Source organism: Cryptotermes secundus, unplaced genomic scaffold (genome assembly GCF_002891405.2).
Source record: "Cryptotermes secundus unplaced genomic scaffold, Csec_1.0 scaffold23, whole genome shotgun sequence".
In the NCBI taxonomy this organism is placed as follows: domain Eukaryota; kingdom Metazoa; phylum Arthropoda; class Insecta; order Blattodea; family Kalotermitidae; genus Cryptotermes; species Cryptotermes secundus.
In genome coordinates, this window is record NW_019732377.1 from 677864 (window position 1) to 701111 (window position 23248).

Consider the following 23248-nt stretch of genomic DNA (forward strand, 5'->3'; position numbering starts at 1 on the left):
GTTCTGTAACGCAGCGGGATATTCGCATATATTCAGCGACAACCAGTGTGAAATTTATGTCCCCTATTCCAGCACGCCGCTCCTGCGCCAAATATATGATTTGTTGTGTTCATAAGGGGCTGTGGTATAGCCCGCTTTATTTAGGACCTGTGTAAGTTATATGCTGTTAGGTATGAACTGGTTTATACTGTAAAATTATGAGGATGCATTTTTATTGGAGTCAATTCTAGAAAAGCATTTCAACTATATAAACTTAAAAGCACTCTTAAAATACAGCACTGTTACGTCCATATTGTATTCTGTTATTTTTAATGATATATAATTTTGCACAAACAAGTTACGATATTGAAATTTTATCTAAAAAGAAAGGAGTTTAAAGAACTTTGTGGAATCCCATATTATGTATTTCTACTTCATCCTTTAAGTGTATTTGGCATTAATACAATAATTTTAAACTTCTTTCCTACAGATTACATTTCTTTGATATCTGTTCGAATAACAACACTTTTCAATTAAAATGATTACAGCAGTGGATGAATTTATCTACAAGTTTCAACTGAATAATTGTCACATAAGATAACATGACTTCATGGAAGGCGTTTACATGAAAATGTACTTCAGAAATATATACTTATACAGTAAATATTAAAATTTATATTTATTTTGATAAATTTTATACAGAGGTCCTAATAATACAGCTACAAAAATCTTAAAGATATTTTCATAAATTTATGTTTTAAATAAAAATGTATATATGTGCCCACACAGCATTACAGAAGAACAAATTTAGAAGCCAAAAGCGCGGCTACTAACAATAAGAACATGAAGTTACAGCAGTTGGTATTAATAAAATCTGACTGAGTCCCACCAAATTCATCAGTGGCACACTACTCACAATCTCAAACTCATGTTACTCATGTTCCTCCTCGTTAGACGCACATCATTCAGTTCAGAATATTTATATTCTTAGGAGCAAGTTCTCTTCTCGGATTCAGCTCATTCTCAATCAGAAGCCAGAAAGTAAGTTCTACATGAAGTTCCACACCCGTCTTTCCATCAACTTTCACTAATGTGATGCACCACAGTCTTTTCGTTCGATTCACTCCCGACTTCGGGATCACGACTTTCTCATCTTTCAAAAGCATCGGTTCCATCACCCTTTCATTCACTGTGAACGCTCTGGGTTACTCGTGAGAAGTCTTCTGCATAAGATTCTCACACTTTCCTTAACTCTCCGACTTCTCTTAAGTTGTCAATTCAGTGAACAAATTTTAAGTTACCACAAGAAAATTAAAAACATAATAATCCATGAAATGTGTTTGTAACGATCTGAATACAATAGCCTGCTACTTATAGTTATACAGGGGGAGCCGGGATAGCTCAGTCAATAGAGCAACTGGCTACGGGCTGGACGACCGATAGGTCGCAGTTCGAGTTCCGGTAGGTTCAAGAATTTATTTTCTCAATGTTCTCTAGAATGGCTCTGGGGTTCACCAAGTCTACTATCCAACGGATACTGGGACTCTTTCCCCTGGAGTAAAGCGGCTGGAGCTTGAAACTGACCACTCACTTCCAATTAGTGCCGAGTTAAAGAAAATATGGACCTATACATCCAGTCCCCCATACGCTTTCATGGCGTAGTGCTTAGTTAGTTACCTTCTTACTTAGAGTTATACATACACATACCAAGATGGCACGATAGCCTACAAATTTTAAGGCCAGAACTACATTCTTTTCAGGAAAAAGGAACAGATTCGGAAAACAAATCCAAGAGCTGGAAGAACTAGACTGATCTGCAGGAAGAATTATACAGACCAGCAGACGAAGAGTTCTATCTTCTGGGACAAAATTCCTCAAAGTAATCCCATGAGAGCCTCAAATCATTCCGACATCTACCGTCAAGCTACAATATAACGGTGAAGTCGCGGTAGTGATAGTAATAGCAGTGCCTCTCTTGGATGTCCCTGAAATGTCTATTTGAGAATGTACTGCTGCATTTCTTCAGGGACCTACGTAAGCCGAGTCCATTCCATCACTTCTGGTCACAAAGGCCACTAAAATGAAACTGCAAGACACTATGAAATAGAGAGTTCAAAGAAAATGAAGACTATACTACAGAGACCGCAGCCTTTGGCGTTACACTGACGTACACAACAAAAGAAAGGACATAAGAGTATCTCCATCCACCTCAGGATATCAGCATTCTATTAATTCTAAATATTTTGAGAATTTAAAATTAGATTTAATTTAAATGACCCAAATATTATAAAACATTTTAAACGAATTATGATAATTTTCCTTCCCCCAAGAGGTGGCAAACCTGTCGGGTTGTATTTAGCTACGTTTTGTGGCCTTTCATAACAGTGAATAAAATGATTCATTACGTGCTTTTCTGCCATCTAGTGCCGAGGTTAAGAACAGTGGAGACATACTCCAATTCTTCCATATATTTTAATGGTATAGTTCTCAATTAATTAAGCATAGGGACAGCTTTACTATTTTACATTCGTTGCTTCCACATACAGACATATGTCATAAATAGACTAAGACTTTTTGAACACTGCAAATTTTGGAAGTAGGATGTTCGAATTCTTTGTTGTAAGGCAAAAACGATGATTCTGTCTTATTGAAATCTTTTGGTTTACAACAAGTCTCTTCAGCTTAAACCTTTTAAACAACTATTGTATGAAGAGCATATGAAAGGTTCTCGAATATAGCCCAAAATATTATCTGTCACACTTTTATGTTCGGTTTCACATAGGACTGTAGTGTTACTGAGAAGTACTGAGCAATACGTCTCAACCAGCAACATTATGGCTTGTATTCCAGAAGTGACCATTACGAATATGGGCCAGAACTTACGCCGTCTCAGAACGTCGAGGGAAATATCGGTATAAAAACCTGGTCTGATTAGGCCACAACAACTTTTCTTTCATTTGTTACTCACCACTGAAAGCATAGTTACATAGAACATATGCCTAATGAGTTCACACTTAAAGCAAACAATTTAAAACAAATCGTACTAAAAATTGATAGAGATATTATTTTCATGCTTTTAAATCGAAAATATATGAAGGCAAAGATTTAAAGCTTTACCAAATATGCACAACAACTACAATAAAACCACAAGCTCCACACAAAATCTAAGCTGGAACCGCTAAAAACACAGTCCCAAAAGCTTGACAGCCGGTCACGGTAGCCGAGCGGTCTAAGGTATGTACTGTCTTCGCTCGCTTGGAAACCGGGATCGTGGTTCGAATCCCACACAAGGCATGGATGTTTAGTTTGTGTGTGTGTGCGTTTTTCTGTGTTTGTGTACAGGTAGAGGCCTTGCGACACGCTGATCACCTACCCAAGGAGTCCTACCGAATGTGTAAGATCTAGAAAAACTGAAGTGAACGGAGAAGTTCATGAGGTAGGCCTAGGCCCACTGGGGCTGTAGTGCCAAGGAAAAAAAAAAGCTTGACAAAACGTCTTACCACCTAATTAACTAACGAATCTATCAGACCACCAACACCCACAAAATGCTGGCAGAAATGTAGACAGTGGTCCACATTAGGCCGATGATAAGACTTGGCATTTTACAACATTTTTATTCTTCTCCAACTGCTTGTGAAGTTAATCAAATTTTCACTGTCATAAATCGTAGTCACGCAACATAGCAACATTCCTCAATCCGTATATAAGGCTATAATTATACAAGTTCCTGCATTGTTGTTTTCTGATTCCTGAAACAACTATATATACGACTGTAATGCATTGGAACGATGTTGGGGAAGCTGGATTATCGCAAAGTTTGTTCCAGGTGGGTCCCGCGGATGCTTACACAGGACCATAAAACCCATCGAATGGAAGTCTCTCAGGAACTGTTGCACCAGTTTGAGGCTGAAGGTGACAAGTTTTTGGACAGCATCACCACCGGAGATGAGACTTGGTGTCACCACTACGAGCCGGAATCCTCAAGACAGTCCATGGAGTGGCGACATCCGGATGCCCCAAGAAGAAAGAAGTTCAAGACAGCCATCGACAGTGAAAGTGATGTGCACGGTCTTTTGGGATAGGCGAGTGTGATTTTGTTGGATTTCCTGGAGGCTGGTGAGACTGTCAATTCTGAACGATACAACACGACGCTGACTAAGCTGAAATCCTGCATTTCCCGAGTCAGGCCAGAGAAGCAGACAACCTTTCGCTTGCAACACGATAACGCTAGACCCCATACCAGTTTGGCGACCACCGCGCAAATTGCAAAGTTTGGCTAGACTGTCCTACCACGTCCACCTTATAGCCCCGATTTAGCATCTTCAGACTTCCATCTCTTTGGGCCTATGAAAGACGGACTACGAGGGTAACATTTTCCAGACAACGATGCTCTCATTGGAGCTGTAAGAAAGTGGCTAGCCTCTGCTGGCACAGACTTTTACGGGCGCGATATACAGGCTCTTGTTCATTGCTGGCAAAAGTGCATAACGAATGGTGGTGATTATGTGGAAAAATACATGTAAATAGCCGAAATCTTGCTCTATTTAAACGTGTTATAATGCTTTCTGTATCTGTTGTAGTCCTCATTAAAAAAAATAGGAGGCCTTATATACGGAACGCTCCTCGTACAAGTGCATCTGGTTGTAGACATGTTTCTCGATTCTTCAAGAACGGGTACTGTTCAAGCAACAGAAATTTTTAATGACATTTTTAAAAATGTACATTAAAGATACCGTTATTTAATTTACTCAAAGAAATTCAATACAGAACATTTGTTAGCAATTGAAATGCAGAATAACAGATGTACCTTACGGCGTTAAGTATTAATTTATCTCTTTCTACAATAGATTCAGCAGGCAATGGTTTCGAGAGTGATTCCGTTCGGGTTCGATGATCTGGAAAGTTGAGGCTTGAAAATGTTCCAACAACTTTTAATCTCCCGCCCGCCTCCCCCTCCACATTCTGGTGGGGTGGAAGAAAATTTCATTCGTTCTGACAGATGAAAGCCAGAGTAGCAGTACAGTGAAATATTGTACATTCCAAAAACACACCAACGAAGAAAATATCGGCTTAAAATATGGAATACAACATAGTCAATTAAATAGACTTCTTAACCCCTGTTCCACGAAGAAACGCCATAAAGTTAGATACGTTTCTGTGTTAATCTCCTAAGATGCTCTGCAATTCGCCATGAAAGTGAACGGTTTGACGTTCTATATCATAACGTGGCTATTCCTGCAAGATGTGGAAAACGTTAAGGTGACACCACACGTGTCCTTAACAAATGAGTGCGATGAGCCCGAAAGCGAGCTACAGTATCCTCCACCGTCCTGGTGGAGATGCAGGAGGGACTCCACACACACACGGACAGTTCCTCAACCCGCATTTAGGTGTTCAGTAGCTGGGTCAAGTCGCCTTGCCATCAAGACATAACAGCGCCAGCTAAAGAAGGCTCGGTCTGGACTCACATTTGTACCCAGAGAGGCTTCTTTATAGGGAGCAGAGACGATCTTGTTTTCTGCCCTGAAGCAAACTACAACACACCCTCCATTATGGAGAAGGTACACTTGTTGAAACTCTCCAAATGACAGAATGGTCAGGCGTGTGCCCCTGGATACTACAAGGAACTTAGGGTGACTATGACCAGGAGGTAAGTTCGCCGATGTTGTTGAGGAATCAGAAGAAAAGTTCACCAGACTTCTTAAGTTTCGGCCGTATATCCTCGTACTCTAAAGCACACTCACTTGAACTTTGACCAGACGGCCGGTAATTATAAATTCCTCGATCTAGAAAACCGAGATTAACGGACGTGGGAATCCTTTGCGCTGACCATGTGACACCATTTATCAGCAAAATTTGGCACTAAGTTCGCCGACAAGCGGCGGTCGCTCGGTCGGTATAGTTCGCTTGCGGGCTACAGGCCACGGAGTTTTTTGTTTTGTTTGTTGTAGTCAAGATAAGCCGAAGTGAGCTCCGCAAGGAGCCGACGATATGTAAGGATAGGTGTCTCGCCTCCCAGTAACCTGACGTGTCGAAAGTCACTAGTTCGGATGTAGGATACTCCAGAGGGAATATGAGAGAGTGTATTGGAAAAAATACGTGGCCAGTGTAGGTCAATATGCTTTACTGTAGAAGGTCACGAAGCTGTACTCCCACAGGTCTAATATTCACACTCTAATATTAAATTCGTACCTCTTACGGTGGGCCGGTTGCAATATTGCACCGTAGGACGTGGTGTGTGCTCTGTGTTTACAGTTTTGCTGCGTAACTGCAGAGAATTGAATTCCTTCCCACTGAGAGTGGAGGTTCCTTAGATCCCGCAGAGAACCTCCAGAGGACAGGTGGCGAAGGCGCCAGCGGCAAGGGGAAAGGAGTGATATACTGTGAGGAGTAAAGTACTGATTTGATTAAATGGCGAAAAGTAATATCAGTCAGCGATACTGGCAAAAAAAATTGCCCACAACAGACTACTCAATTTGCCGGCACAATTCCAATTCTTAAAACTGTTACGTACATGAGAAGTTCCTGTGTTCAAACTCGATTGACTGCAGGTGCAGATGTACTCAGTTTCATTTGCAAGACCGACTGTTTCGATTACCTGTTTGGGTGGTGAGTGCAAGGATGGTTTGTTGCCTCGTTGAACTTTGCAGAATTGATATATTGGCTAGTCAGTTACGCGATATAGTTCAGGAAGCTACGAAATTATAACTGCAACATACATACTAATGTTTTAAAAATGTTTTCTAGACTCCTGGGGCTCAATTTAAAGAAAATAACCATACTTATAATCTTACGTATTAATTGGTCATACATTTTTCCGAAACTGATAAGTGTTCAAATGTTGTGTCAGTGTATGTGCGCGATCATTTAATTTCTGATTATTAAAATTAACAAGAATACCAAACTAGAATTGGGACACAGATTAATTAGGAATGAAAAGGAGATTTTATTCAACAGATCTGTAATAAAACCTGTTAGTCTGGCGGAAATAAATCACGTTGAAACAGTGCTGTCGTGGCCCACGCTTCTAGTCAAGTCTAACGTTGGTACATCCAGCCTGCAGCGGCTCAATATTTCCAATACTAAAACTGGTACGTAAAGGTTTGCGAAGTGTTTTATATTCTGACACTTCTCATTCCACTGTGCCTGCCCATGCTTTGTTTCTCATACAATTTCAGATTCACAATCAAAACATTAGTATCGGCAAATGAATCTTTAACACAAATCGATATTCTAATCGTACCTGAAAGCGCTTCAGAATTTCGCTTGGCTGTTACCTATACACTAGAGATAGTGTGGAGGCCCAAAGCTTCATACTGTAGTAGGCTATATTGCTTTCACTCGATGGTCAGTGTTTTGTTGCAACAGAACCACTCCGTCGCTGTTTTCAATGCACATGTGCAGTATTCATGTTTACGAGCTAGCCATTATATCCGGTAACAAAATGACCCCCCAAACAGTGTTCCGCGTCCGATATGGGCGCTGGTCACATTCCTTTCATCCTATCTTTCTGAATTGCCCTGGGACCCGGAGAAACTCTCCACTAATTATCAGCTATCTCACTCTTACTTAATGCCAAAGCGTTTAACACGGGATAGATGCGTGCAGGAATATAAAAGGTAAAGCTATCCTTGTCACAGACCGTGGAGGCCCATAGGGTTGTCAAACGTCGAGGCTCCTCCTAGACAATTGGTCCACAGATGGCGGTGAGGTTGTAAGCCTTACGTGCCGGCTACCCTTTACTCCCAGGAAGTTTCCTGGTACTCATTTCTATTAGCAGCTTAGTTGACCACAGACCCTTAGCGCGGTTGGAAGGATCAGGTTAAATGAAAAATCAAGTGACCTCATCGGGAATTAAATCCTCGACTTTCCGACTTGTAGCATAGTGCCCCAACCAACTAAGCAACCGTGTGCACATAATGCTATAACAAAATACTATTTCAACATCCTGTTGCGTTGAGATATAACTTCTAGTCTTGTTTTCCGTCAATAATTCAACAATATTAATTTAACAATATTAATTCATATTTAATTCACTAAATGCTAGTTAAATATTTAAAATGCCATTAAAATTATTAAAACGTATGTACACTCGGAGTTTATGCTACGTGTTTCAGCCGCATAAGGCCATCTTCAGGCAACATATTTTTTAAAGGAGCCAGCTGCACTGTGTATTCGGTCAAATTATATTCATTATTGCATATCGTTGTTGTAGTTATTAATTTCTTTGAATTCTGATGTTGTACGATGATTTTCTTCCTGCCTTATACACCGAAGTGTCAAAAGTCATGGGATAGGTACCTAGTATCGTGTAGGGCCCCTCTAGCCCGGCGAAGTGCAGCAACTCGTCGTGGCATCGATTCCTCAAGTGGACGGAAGACCTCCGGAGAGATATTGAGCCATGCCGTCTGGATTGTCGCGCACAGCTCCCTGGTATTTGTAAGTGCAGGATTTTGAGTGCGAATGGACCTCTCCACCACGTCCCATAAATGCTCGATTGGGTTCATGTCGGGCGAACGTGGTGGCCACACCATTCGTCGGAACTCTCCAGAATGCTCCTCGAACCAATTCTGGACAACTCGGCCCGATGACACGGTGCACTGTCCTGCTGGAATATCCCATCCTTGTGGGGGTACATGAAGTCCATGAAGGGTTGCAAATGGTCACCAAGCAGTGTAACATAGAGGTCACCGGTCAATGACGTGTTTAGGTGGACGAGCGGACCCAACTCATGCCACGTGAACACACCCCACATCAGTATGGAATCATCACCAGCCTGCACGGTGCCTTGTTGACACCTGGGGTCCATGGCCTCATGGGGTCTGCGCCACACCCGAACCCTACCATCCGCCCGAAACAACTGGTACTATGACTCATCGGACCACGCCACATGTTGCCAATCCTCCAGGGTCCAATTAGCGACGTCACAAGCCCAGGTGTGGCGCTGTGTCCGGTGTCGTGGTGTTAACAGAGGCACTCTGGTCGGTCTTCTGCTCCCATATCCCATGGAAGCTAAAGAACGCTGTACTGACCTGCTGGATATGCGTCTGGTACCTCCTGCATTGAATGTGGATGTGATTTCGGCCAGTGTCGCTTGTCTGTTACCACGGACAATTCTAGCTAGACGCCGCTGCTCATGATCATTAAGCAACCGTGGTCGGCCACTGCGCTGTCCACGGTGGGTGGAAATGCCTTCCACAAGGTATTCCCGGTATACACGTGACACCGTGGATCGAGGAATGTTGAATGACGGCACAACTTCGGAAATGGAATGTCCCTTCCACCTGGCACCCACTATAATGCCCCGTTCAAACACCGATAACTTACGTCGGCTTGCCATGAGCAGACTAGCCAGTGACTCACGAGAGAACACCTCACAACTGATACTGCTCTGGGCATTCCCAAGCCGCCAAGGGACGGTGGCGCCACTTAAAAATAAATTTACATACTGCTATCCTATGACGTCTGTCACTTGAGTGTATATTGCGTCTGCTTTCGTGTCCCTTTGGGTGTGCCACTCTCCATAGGTTTGTGTGTCTAGTATACAGGAACACAAAGCAACGCTGGATACACATGAAAATGGCTGATGTAGCTACTGTTTGCATTAATTTCATAAATCAATCGGAAGGGAAGTTTGGGGGGGGAGCTAGTTACTACCTACGTTCTGTGATTATCACTTTTCATTAAGCACCTACTTAAGACATGCAGTATCTTGTTATACCGTATTAACCATTAAGTGTCATTAAATTAATCTGGTGGTTTATCACGTCTCGAAACCCAATGATTCGGGAACTAAAGAAGTCGCTTCCGAAACGTTGGTATGCTAAATGGAAAGAAGCCTCAGGACATTTCGCTCTTCTGCGCTCCGAATGTACAAGTGCATTACATTGTCCTCTGTACTGAACTCAAGTCCTTTGAAGGCAGACTGAGAGACCAGCAAAACGTTTCTAGCCGGTATCGTTAGCAAACGCCACAACTGTTTAATCACATTAGCCGTGACGATGTAGCTATCTCTTAGTTGGCTGCAACGGAAATGAAGTCTGCAGATAGCTGCATCAGGTCGAGTTGGGGCAAAGTACATATACCCTATTCAGACTTATTCTAAAGAGCGTTCCGGGTTTATACACTGCGAATGATAAAGACTAGACTACTGTTCTTATGGCTGTAGAGTCTTTTGTTGGGCTTTGGCCGATTTTTCAGTTTCTTGATCCTATACAGGTCGGTATGTCTTCTCGGACGGGGGATCAGCCCGTCTAAGGCCGCTACCTGTATACAGAACAGCACGGACATCCATGCCTTGAGTAGGATTCGAACCCACGATCCTAGTGTTCAAGCGAGGCCACTGTGATCGGCAAATAGCAGCCTATGAACTGTTCAATTTAGACATGCTTCATGCTCTAATTGCTTTTAACTTGTCAGAATCCGAATTTCAGCCACAGAAGAGACAATCAGTGCTGAAGCAGGATATATACTGGGACACGGACATGAGGCTCACTGTCAAGGTTATGGTATGGCAGATTGCTGTTCAGTGTAAATAGCAGAGAGATATTTTTAGTTTATCCGGATATGCAAAACTGATAATCTTTAACATAGGAATCTGAAAATAAAATAATGGGTATTAGGAAGACCTACAGATATTGCCATCCTTTTTGTCATCACTAGCAGCATTGCTCTCATGTTAAAACTACAGGTGACAGATAAGAAATAATGTAATGTGTGTAAGGCCGGTCATGGTAGCCGAACGGTCTAAGGTTTCGCTCGCTTGGAAACCGGGATAGTGGGATCGAATCCCACTCAGGGGAATGGATGTTTAGTTTGTGTGTGTGCGTTTTTCTGTGTTTGTATACAGGTAGAGGCCTTGCGACGAGCTGATCACCCGCCCAAGGAGTCCTACCGAATGTGTAAGATGTAGAAAAACCGAAATGAACGGAGAAGTTCATGAAGGTAGGCCTAGGCCCACTGGGGCTGTAGTGCCAAGAAAAGAAAATGTATGTAAGGGGTGGGCCATAAAACCCGGCTCCTGCAGTGCGATCTTCAATGATCTATCGTGCTTCCCCTTGGATTAGTCCTTTATTACTCCTACACATTTAATAAAGTGTAGGACCCTGCTTATTGGGGCATCATAAAAGTCACTTGGTTCCATAAAAAACTGAAGCAAGTGACGAAAGCTTAAATAAGCTATGGCCTCACAGTCACATGGGATGTGTGTGGATGATTTGTTTTCTTGTACACAAGCTAGGTTATTTGTCAGTCCCAACTTGAAAAGGTGTCCTTTCAGGTGGCAGTGTCCGGTAAGTAATCCACAGATACTGTGGATGCCGCGCTGTCAAAGGCATGAACTGTCTTACCCCAACAACACTGGGATCGTGGGCTCGAATCCCAATCGAGTCATGGATACTTCTGTGCTATTTTCTGTGTTTGTGCTCTCCTGTGTGAAGGTAGCGGCCTTGCGAAGTGTTCAACCCCCATTCAAGAAGTTCTACTAACTACGTAAGAATATCAAGAAACTGATAAAGTTGTCAAGGTCCAACAAAGGGCTGAAGAACCATAGATAGAACAATGAATGGCAGAAAAATTCAAGGGGTCACTCACGAAAACTACGAAACAATTATGTCTCCAGCCTTACATTTATGAACCCACGGAATGTCACAAGGTCTATTCCCTCTCTATGCCAATACAAATCGACTAGGTGTTGCGGTTCTAATGTGTATGTGTCTTGCCATCTCTTCTTATGCGCCATCAGAGGCGCCCTGAGGTTATGGCAGGTATACAACTGTACTGAATAAACAGTAGCACACACGAAACAAGGTGTTGCCCTCCGTTTTGGGGAATGGGTGGAGGGACGACTCGCCGTGAGAGTGTGTTATATTACGAAATATCTCAGAGGAAATCTGAGTTAATAGAGTTTTCGGGCCGTTCTCAAGAAAAGAGCGAGAAATGCATACAGAATTTTATTTTCAAAACAGAAAGTTTCTACCTAACTACACAGTCTTATAACACACAAGGCGACAACAAGAACCTGTACAGCAGTGGAAAACTTAAATCACACTTGCGCGCCGATTTCCTCATCAATAAAGCACTGCAGATTTGTAACAGCTTTCTTACAACAAATACTTTTAGTGTCTCAAATGCCTGCACCCGATTCGAGTAGAAAACACAAAGGGTAAACACGAATTCAATACCATTTTACATCAAAATAAATTTAAGCTGGAAGGTATGTGAAATATTGTTTAGGGTTTGGGATATCAAGTTGCCTGTGCAGAGAATGTAGTAAATTGTGGTCACAGATCCTAATTATGCATTTGAGGCTAATAATTCTCTCTCGATATAGAGCGACGAGTTATGCCTTGTAGAATTCCTCGTGTATTCTTGTGGGATCTGTTACACTGCCTAGGGCCAAAATGTTCAAATACTGAACCAGCGTTCTTTCCTACGTGCTCCTTATTATTTTAAACAAGCCACATTTTATTAGTATTAATATCCTGCCCTCTAACCAGCACCTACGTACGCACAAAAACTCTTGGATATATAGATAAATTATTCTTATGTAGGATTTGAAGTTTTCACGGAGGTGACTATGAACAATGCCGACTTCTGGGGTGTGGCGTCATGTAGATCTTGTTTGGGCCGACTTACCGAAAAATCGGTTCACACAAGATCCACACGGCGCCACATCCCCAGTAGTCGGAATTCTTCAAATAATTCTTAACTTATTTTTGGAATATGTCTGTGTATCCATCACTTTACATTTCTTCATATCTGCAGCAACACGACGCTATGTATTTAGGACATAGCGACGTATTTATGTCTGGATTTTCTGAAATATTAAGAGAACGCGTTCAAGGATTTGTGAGTCCAATGTGGGTTGTGATGGCTGCTCACTAACGCCGTAAAAGCATCAGTAAGAGTAATGGGGCCAGAAAGGGCCGCGCCATAGCTCAAGCGGATAGTCCCTGGCTTCCCACAGCGGTGGCCCGGGTTCGATCCCTGGTGTGGTCAAGTGGGATTTGAGGCGATGGGGCGGGTTTTCTCCGAGTACTTCGGTTTCCCCTGCCAGTCTTCATTCCACCAAATTCTCCATCATCATAATCACCCGGGGCAGGCTACAATAGGCCAGTCAGTGGCCGTCGTGCCGAGTGAACCCAGTTGGGCTCCACCCCCACTAAGCGAAAAATTGGGCCAAAAATTGCTTAAATGTAGGCGATAGTGTTTGTTATGAGACTCCTCAGTAACTGTATCAAGGAGGTACACACGTTCCAATCTCTTCAATTGAAGGATAAAACATCTTCGTGCAATTGAACTGACCCGCGCTTAGTGTGAGGAGTTACGCCTAAAGGGAAAATAGTTATTTTGAGAATGTCTTTTACGTCAATTTTAGTCTAGAGTTCTGTAAGGCAATTATCAGTTATGGGTTCCCTTATGCAGCGTTACACAGCTATGTCTTCTGTTTACTGTGTACAGCTTTGGAACTCGTAACTGCCCTCACTGGATTAACTCAATAACCACTAACAAAACAGCATTTCCGTTGACGCTTTCACATGATACGATACCCAGGTTTTCTAATTAAGGAATTGCCATTCTTTTGTTACAAATTACTTTCATATTCTATATAAACACAATAAAAATTATATTAAATTCGTGCTCAAATATGTAATGATTACCACTATCGCGAGACAAACGAAACAGCATCTATGTAAGATTTGAGGCTTTCACGGCGGTGACTATGAAGAAAGCAGTCTTCTGGGATTTGGCACCGTGTATATGTGGGGTTAACACCACATATACACGGTGCCAAATCCCAGAAGACTGCTTTCTTCATAGTCACCGCCGTGAAAGCCTCAAATCTTACATAGATGCTGTTTCGTTTGTCTCGCGATAGTGGTANATGCCATTTCAGATCACTCATATCTATCGAAGGCTATCTGAGGGAACAGTGGTACGAGTATCAGCCGTTCAGTCTTACCAGCCTTGAATCTCGAGACAGTGGCTCTTCGCTCATTCACTAGTGGGTGCACTTGTTGCTGTGTTCTACCCACGTGACTGTATTAGGCTTAAGTGTCGATCATTTGAAATTAGTGTCCATTCAGAAATCACGGTAGTTTCATGTAACTCAGACTTCTCTCTGTACTAGCTGTGAACATTCCTATAGTCTAAATATTCACGTTGACTTTGTGACATCCAATTATGCTCAGATCAATAACTTTCATGTTAACAATTTGCAGAATATCTACAACAGTGTACCTATTTTCACATCCCTCTGTAAAATCGTACGCTCAAGAATTATTTTGAAAGAGACATTACTTAATTAACTAGCTATCCATTTGCAAATACTTGTGAATGTTGAGGATCAAATTTGGGATTGAAAATTTAAGTCATTACCTAGGTGCCTGGAGACTTGCGAAAAGTGTTTTGCAGTGAAAGAGCAAAGATGACAACACCTGGACACGCAATGAGGTTAAGAATGCGATAATCAGCATTCATGCGTAATACCGTATGCAAGACGCTCCGCTAACTAGGCCACTGGAGATGGTCATATGAGTAAATACACAGCGATAAGACGCAAGAGGTCCACCCCCAGCCACATAGAATACCCAATGAAAGCCTAACTTTAAGAAATTAGAACACAAGGGAGGAGCTATCTACCCCCTTGTCGTCCACGCTGAATCAGCGAATTAAGACTATAAATGAGGGAAAGTCAAGAGACTTGGAATTTGATCTTATACAGAATATAGAGTTGTCAGCCGAAGGCTATCGGCGACATGTATTCCATAAGAGGGTGGACAACGGCCGTAATCTACATTTGTATTGCAAGTAAGTCTTTTCGCTCATATACGCCATGCTGTTAGATGTTACTGTTAAGAACAGTGTTATTGTGTGATTATAAGGCAGTCTCCAGTGTACCAAGTGAGAGCCAGGGTAGAACAGGGTAGAAATGAACGGAGAGTGACAGACAATGATAGGAGCACAGTTTCAAGGCACCTCCCCTCCACAACCAAGGTCGGTAGAATTAGTTTAGGATAAGAGTCATGATAGACAGATCAAAAGCAAACCTTTTTCTTCATGTAATTATTATTGTAAATAGACAGTGTACATAGTAGAAAATGTACGCAGGGAGTTCTGATTCACCCGCCAGTAACCATCCTGTCCTCGACCGATCCCGAGCTACCATAGCTAAGACAGCCGACGGCAGCCGAGTGTAGCGCCGATGTTAGGAAATGAGTAACGACAGGCCCAAGTAATTATTATTTCTCACCCCCTCCCCCCTGAGGTGTAACAGTGAACTTTAATTATATCAGTAGCTGGAGAACATTTCCTCTCCTCTCCTCTTGTTCCCACTTTAGAGCATAGGACTGATTTCTCAGTCCCATTGATCATTTTACGGACTGTAGGACTCTTTGGACGGGTGATGAGCTCGTCGCAATGCCTCTACCTAAATACAGGACAACACAAAAACAGAATAAACACATACACATACCAAACATCCATACATTGTGTGGGATTCAAACCCACAATCCCAGCTTCCGAGCTAGAGAAGACAGTGCGTGCTTTAGACCGCTCGGCTACCGTGATCGGCAGAGAGTGTTTCGGGAAAAATAATTCAGTTGCATTCAGGAATTCGGTTACAAGTTATTACTATAGTACTTCAATGCTATTATTCTAACTAACCAAACAGCTAACCCCATGCAGCTGAGTCCTTGATAAGCCGCCAGTAATTCTGATGCTGAAGAATTCCCCAATATTTATGGAACGCGAACTTTCATTACAGTATTGATAAGAGCTCTCCACTGGTTTCTATCCTGAGCCATATCAGTCCAGTCCATACCACCCCATTTTATTTCTCTATAAGACCCATCTTAAAATTATTCTTCTACCTAAATATAGTTGTTCCTAGTGGTCTCTTTCTTTCTGGATTTCCCACCATGACCCATATGCATACCTCTTCTTCCAATGCGTGCTACATGTCCTGCCTACCTCATCCTTCTCTTGCTAAACATAATTGTATATGTCGAAGAACAGAAGTTATGGAGCTCCTCATTATGCAATTTTCTTCAACCTATTATTTCATTCCTCTTTAGTCCAAATATTCTCCTTAGCACCTTCTTCCCAAATACCCTCAGTCTATATTCCCCAGTTATTATCAAACACCAAGTTTCACACCCGTACAAAACAACAGATAAAATTATATTTCATATATTTTCACGTGCATTAGTGACCAGTAGACTGGGTTTGGATTGGTGAGTCCACTTATTGGATATTCCCATCAGTCGTAACTGCAATTAATTAAACACTATCAACATTACTGTAATTAATCACATAAATAATGTCTGCTTATACTAGCCGTTGCTAGGTAACAAATTCAACAATGGCTACACCTTTACAATATCTTCACTATCCATTTCGTGGAAGCGGATTTATAACACAGGAACTAAGAGTCACTGAATTACATACTCCAAATATTAAACTTAAAAGTCTTCCCTTCTAAGTCGCACTCTTGCTACTAATTCTTGTCTTTAGAGCCGCCCGCACAGAGCTGAACTCTCAAGTGGACTCTGTACTACCCCTCTCCAAGATGGCTTCGTGTCCTTGATTCATGGCTTCTCAGCTACGGCTAGCTACGACTGACTTCTCGGTCAAGGTCAAAGTCAAAGACAGATTGCGACTGACGGTCAGTCAGTCAGTCAGTCAGTCAGTCAGTCAGTCAGTCAGTCTGGGTGTCGAGGGGCTCATTCCCAGATATTTATTACTGTTTGACAATTAGAGTTTTGTTATTGTGGGTGCCCTCTCTGACGAGAGGACGGGTCTGTCTTTTGTCAGTCACTGTCTGCAGTAGTAAGTCATTTGCCACAATTTTTTCTCTCTCCTTTATTGACAATCAGACTGTACAATCTGTAAGTCAATGTGCCGATTGGTGTACAATATAATAACTATTTATTGTACACTCTTCTGGCGTGTGTGCGGAATAAACATCCAGTGATGCTTTCCTCAGTTCGTTAGATCTGGTGGCCAACTTCTTTTGAGTCTTCGATTTTCATGAGGTTGTAGTAGTGGTTGAAGAAATGGGTTGGAGTGATTTTCTAGTTTGTTGAAGTACTTGGTGCTGTTTTCTCGGATGACTTCCGTTACATAAGGAGTTTTTAGATCTGTATTTAGGGTATGGTTGGATACATACCATGGTGCGTTCGTGATGATTCGGAGTATTTTGGACTGGGAACGCTGTATAATGGCGATGTTCGATTTGCTGGCGCAGACCCAGAGTTTTATGACGTATGTCCATATAGCCTTGATGACTGTTTTGTAGATTAGTAACTTGTTTTCGATGGGGAGGTGGGATTTCTTCCTATGAGCCAGTTGAGTTCTTTGGTTTTTTGGTTCATCTGTTTTCTTTTCTTGATTATGTGTTGTCTCCAGTTTAGTTTGTGTTCAAAGGTTAATCCTAGGTATCCGACCTGTTCTTTTGGTTGTATGTTAATATGATTTATTTGCACTGGGGGGCACGTGCCTTTTCGAAGGGTGAAAGTTGTTTGTGTGGACTTTGATTCGTTTACCTTGATTTTCCATTTGCTTAACCATGCTTCTATGAGGATTAGATGATCCTGTAGATGAGATGAGGCTGTGATTTTCCATAATGTAAAAATATTTATATTTTACATGTTAACGGTGTTAAAAATGTATATACGTGCAGCACATACAGAGCCTCAGTCAGTTCAGGGTCAGTATAGCAGATTTTACCCCATTTCTAGCAGTTCTCTCAGACAGTTTCGGGTTTGTTGACGTGAGAATTCCTCTCTGACGAGAAGACGGGTCCGTCGTTTACAACTCTGCTGGCCATCGTCAGCGCAGTCATATTTACCACCTAATAATTCTAGTGGTCATTTTGCTTTACGAGTTTTAATACAATTTTCGCGTTGGTCAATATTCAGTCTTCTTCTGACTCGGCCCCATTGTGCTCTGTCATGATGTATAGAAATGTCGTTGCGACTACCGTCAACATGTCGTTCAGAGACGAACTGTTTGCATTAGGAGCCTGAACTGATTGACTTAGTATGTGTTGTTGGTTGTGCCTAAAGAGAGGGCACTCATTTCCCCCACTGTGGTGAGGCAAGCCTGTGCAGCTGAGGGCGAAATGGAAATAGACACATTTCCAGTTTCATCGCCAAATGGAAGTGAAGCTCAGTTGTCAAAACAGTGGTGCACTGTTATTCCACAAGCGACCGAGCGACCGCCGCTTGTCGATGAAGTTAGTGCCAACTTTAGCTGATAGAGGGTGTCGCGTGATCAGCGCAACGAATCCCCATATCACTTTTATTAATTTAAAGATGAATATTACGATATCTGAAACAATTTTAAAGATTTCTTTGGAAAAGATGGACGCAGAATGTAAGTGCTGTAAGTGGTATTCGGTAATACCGTATTTACGCATGTATAGGCCGCAGCACAATTTTCAGACAGAAATTATAGAAAAAATAATTTTCTTGGAATATTATTTCAGGAGTATTACACCCTGTATTACTAATTACGAATATATATATTTTTTTTAAATGAAGTGTGATTTCGAATATTTCGAATATAAGCCGCACCCCAGTTTTCCTCTTGAATTTTTGGCAAAAAATGTGCGGCCTATACATGCGTAAATACGGTAATACATATGTTACGTGTCCTTTACTACTGAAATTACTAAAACACTAGAAGGTGTTTCAAAACTACTTTCGTCACAACAGTTTTCATTTGGTTGCCCTTGGGTACAACCAATCATCGCTACAGACAGACGAGGCCTAGCGACGAAGAGCAGTGCTTATGGTTCACTGAACTAGAATTCGGGAAGCTGGATGGACGAGCGGTATTAGAGGGAGAGAGAAAGAGAGTGCGGTGGTGGTCCGGACATTTCAACCCCCGATTCCCTTCCTTTATACACGATCGAGTCACTCCTTCTCTTCCTCTCCTCTTAGTTCCTCATCCCTTGATAATACACACACCCTTCTCCCAATGCTTCTGCACCCCGAAATTTCCATTTTAATGGGGTTGGTAGCAGTGTATAGCTGGTAGCTACGCGATGGGTCAAAGTCGTCCTCTTCTTCCGCCTACAAGGACTAAGTAAAGAAAAGAGAGACAGGGAAAATATAGTCTCTGATGTGCATTGTCGCGGATGAATACAAACAACAGACACTATACTTCGAACATCTAGTAGTACGAGCGTTTGGTGGATTACAAAAATACACGCAGTCCCAGCTGGAGTCAAGGAGAAGGATACGTAATCTCGCAATTCCAGACTCCCGACTTAAACGGCGTAAAGATATATAAATAACATTCGCTTCGCTGGTTTGGAATAGAAACGAGCATTTAGAAAACAATTGAAGAGCAACCTCCGTTCTGAAATTGTCCCCACTTACGAAGCTACCCCAAGGTGAACAATTTTAGGAACAAATTCTTAAACAGCTGGTCCCTTGCAAGCATTTCATCTCATTTCCTACTCTTTCTATGCGTTTTGATGCAATCGTAAAAAATTATGGGAAAGAATGTTTTCTTAATAGTATATTCCGTAATATACATAAAGCAGAGAAAAACACGAAGATAACTTAAGTTCCTGTAAAAACAGGTTAAAGCTTTGTAGCCGACCTCCGACGTACAGCTGCCACGACTATTGTTCGGGATGTGACCTTTGTCCCAGGGATACACGGGCTTCCGATACCGGGAGGGGAACACACTTAGGGATTATGATTTACAGGTCTTTACGTTAGAACTGCTTACAGTTATTGTCACTCTTTACACAAGTCCTTCAAGCTAGCCGCTCCGTCACTCTTAACCTTTTTACACTAATACCAGCTCGCTGACCCTACACACCACTAGCTACCTACCCTCCTGTAACTCACTTCCCTATTCTGCGTCCACCTTTTCAACTGTCCACCTCCGCTCTCTGTAGCCGACTGCTTGCCTTTTCTTTACAAATCCCCCAATGTGCATAAAACAAGAAAAATCAAACAAGCAAACGAAAGAAAGCCAAGGGTCGAACCCGGCATCTGTCCTATATTCGTATTTTTCGAGATGCACATCATAAAATTCTTCAGGTCTACAAGGAACACGAGCAGGGAACCCAAGATACCTACTTACCGGTCTTGTACGTCAGCCCGTGAATTTACGACACTAGAAGCAAACTGGCGACGTTAAGGACAATGGTGACACCCTAAGCCTAAGGAAGACAATAGCTGAATTACAACTAGACGATCCCGGGATGGTATCTCGCCGAAGGAGCGTCTCTCAGATGTGAAACACTGCATAAATTGGTCATGCCCTTAATTAAATAATTTTAGCGAGGTATATACGGCTACAGCTTTATCCCATTTAAATATTTCAAAGATGAACACGAAAACGTCATGTACGAATAGAAAGGGTGTCTTCATTCTGCAAATAAGTTAAATAAAAGACGTTAACTTTATAAGCGTAATTAATTCAAAACAAAACCACACATCATATGAAGGTTTCTGAAGTTACCACAGGCAGGTTCTAACCGTATGGAACGCCTTTCTCCTTCTTTCCTGTGACGCTACAGCCCCAATTTGGGCCTTAGCCTACGAGTACATCCATAAAACTCTCCGTTTTACTTCTGTTTACTAGATCTTAGACATTCGGTGGGACTCCTTGGGCGGGAGATCAGCTCGTCTCAAGGCCTCTCTACCTGTACACAAATACAGAAAGAACGTACACACACACACAAACATTGAACATCCATGTTCCAAGTTGGATTCGAACTCACGGTCCCGGCTTCCAAACGAGCGAAGGCAGTGCATGTCTTAGACTACTCAGCTACCGTGACCGGCATGGAATCAATCAAAAGAATATTAGCCATTTATTTCAGGGACCATGTACCACGGCTACCGTTTCTCCCTTCTGCGCTTGAGACCTATGTCAGTGTCTCTGAGGGTAGCAACATGTCGTTTCCAGACATAATTTGCTTTTACACATTTTATCTTATATATTAACGCACGTGATTATTGTTCTTTTCTTGTAGTAGCCTTGGATATTTTGGCGTTACTGATCATGAAGGGGATAGTCCATAGAAAAGGTTTCCAATGACTGACTCTGGAAAACGAACAGATTTATGAGCTTTTTAACATTTCAGATGGACCACACTCATTAGAGAACAGCAAGTAAAACATTTTTATCATGTAAGATTTGAGGCTTTCACGGCGGTGACTATGAAGAAAGCAGTCTTCTGGGATTTGGCACCGTGTATATGTGGTGTTAACCGACGTTTCGGAGGAACGTATCGCCTCCATCTTCAGGGTAGAAGAAAAAATATAAGAATTCTGCAAGCGGAGAGACCGTGAGAACCGGTAAAAGCGTCTGCTTAACACCACATATACACGGTGCCAAATCCCAGAAGACTGTTATCATGCTCTCATATGTGTATAAATATTGTGAAGAGATTGAATTTCCGCAGTTCGTTGTAAGACCGACATGCAGAATAGATGGACGTAATAAGAGAATCTTCACAATTTGTAGCTTTCACCAGACAATACCCAGGTTATTTAATTAGGGATGAAATGTACGGATATATAGCGCTAATGGAAGGTGTAAGAAAAGGAGGTACAAACAGATTTTAAAGGTGCAAAATATTCAGAATTAATGTGTGACATGACGTGACGTGTGTTTTCCGTGTGGTCCGTGCGGATCCTGTATGAAAACGATCTGCTGTAGCTTAGATTAATGCACTGCAGTTAACAGTACAAGGACACAAAATAATAGGAAGACTTCATACTGATAAGAGGTGCTAGTTTCGGTGTTAAATCCATTGCCAGGATACGCGTAATGAAGATAGAGAGTCTTAGTGCATGTACAGCGATAGCGCTCTATTGGCTATACTTAAAGTGATTTCAAAGGAAGGTTTTAATATATCCAATCATCCGATCGAGAACACTTTAGTTTAGTCACGCTCCCCCATGCATGTGAAAATACCATAATATTGACACTCTGGGGCAGAGTAATGTACATTTAAGAAATCATGCAACACACGTACTTTGGACACAACAGAAAATATCTAAAATCTCTAAATATAAAGAAAATTATTTAAATACTAAAATAAAGAAAGCCACGTACCTCAGTTTTCATAAAAGTCATATGCTGGCATGAACACAAAGAGAAAAGCAGAAATAAATTAAGGAAATGTGACATAAAATTAAGTAACTTAAATCGCATTTCCTCAGCAAAACAAAAAATAAAACTTTTAAAATAAAATTTGTTGGTTCGGCCAAATAAACCAGTAAAAAATCACGCGGACTCTACTGTAAATTTTATTTTTTCCCCGAATTTTTTATACGACGATGATGATGATGACGATGACGATGATAAAGATGATGACGATGATAATTACGATTATATTTCTTACGATATTTTACTCTATACAGGGGGTGGGGAATCTGAATGATCCAACGATCTCTGTGAAATTACACCTTGTCTCGTAAGACAGTGCCCTGTTGGCGCTCTGAACGTTTTGTATAATGCTAACAATTCTTTTCTTACCTCCATCACATTATCCCTGCACATTGTGTGACGTCATCGTGTGGGGAAATCTCCCATGATGCACCACTGCTCCAAGTTGCAACCTGAAATTAAAATAAAAACTAATAATTTACTGCTAATTATCATAAAATATGTAGGTAATATAAGATAAGCCTCTGTATTTAACCAATTGTCATGCGACGAAGGCGTATAAGAGAATGGAGGTTTAGATCCACCATTATTAACCTTGACCCTAGATGTGGGTGAGTACTTAGCTTCACGTATCTGCCGGTTTAGTCTCAGGGAAGTAGCCAGCGATGCCCTAGAGCCGACCTGGATGGTGTGGAGAAGAGAAAACTCTCTTGTCCCTGTCGTAATTCGAAACTTTGGCCGCGCCATAGCTCAAGCGGTTAGTCGCTGGGTTCCCACCGCGGCAACCCGTGTTCGATCCCGGGTCTGGTCAAGTGGGATTTGTGGTGGACAAGGTGACGCTGGGGCAGGTATTCTCCGAGTACTTCGATTTCCCCTGGCAATCTTCATTCCACCAATTGCTCCACAATCACCCTCACCTATCATCTGGGGCTGGTACAAGAGGCCAGAAGTGGCCGCAGTACAAGGGAGTTAGTCTCACCTCACTAGCAATAAAAAAATCGAGACTTGAATCCCCTGTCGTCCTGGATAGTCACTACTCTTGCTGGGGCATTCCGGCTCAAATATACTTGGTCTCAGTCTGTACCCTAAATCCAATTGAATTTTAAATTCTTTTACTTTAAGA

The 23248-nt window shown here is 41.9% G+C and overlaps 1 protein-coding gene across 1 annotated transcript in view; it reads right to left on the reverse strand.

Annotated features, from left to right (window-relative positions):
• Positions 1–22572, reverse strand: part of LOC111867557 (cubilin-like) — a gene marked incomplete at its 3' end in the record, with an annotated part of 638701 nt that extends 616129 nt beyond the window's left edge. Inside the window, exon 1 of the mRNA XM_023857538.1 lies at positions 22495–22572. Within this exon, the coding sequence (XP_023713306.1) occupies positions 22495–22518 (24 nt within the window). The remainder of the gene's footprint in view (positions 1–22494) is intronic.
• Positions 22573–23248: the final 676 nt, after the last annotated feature.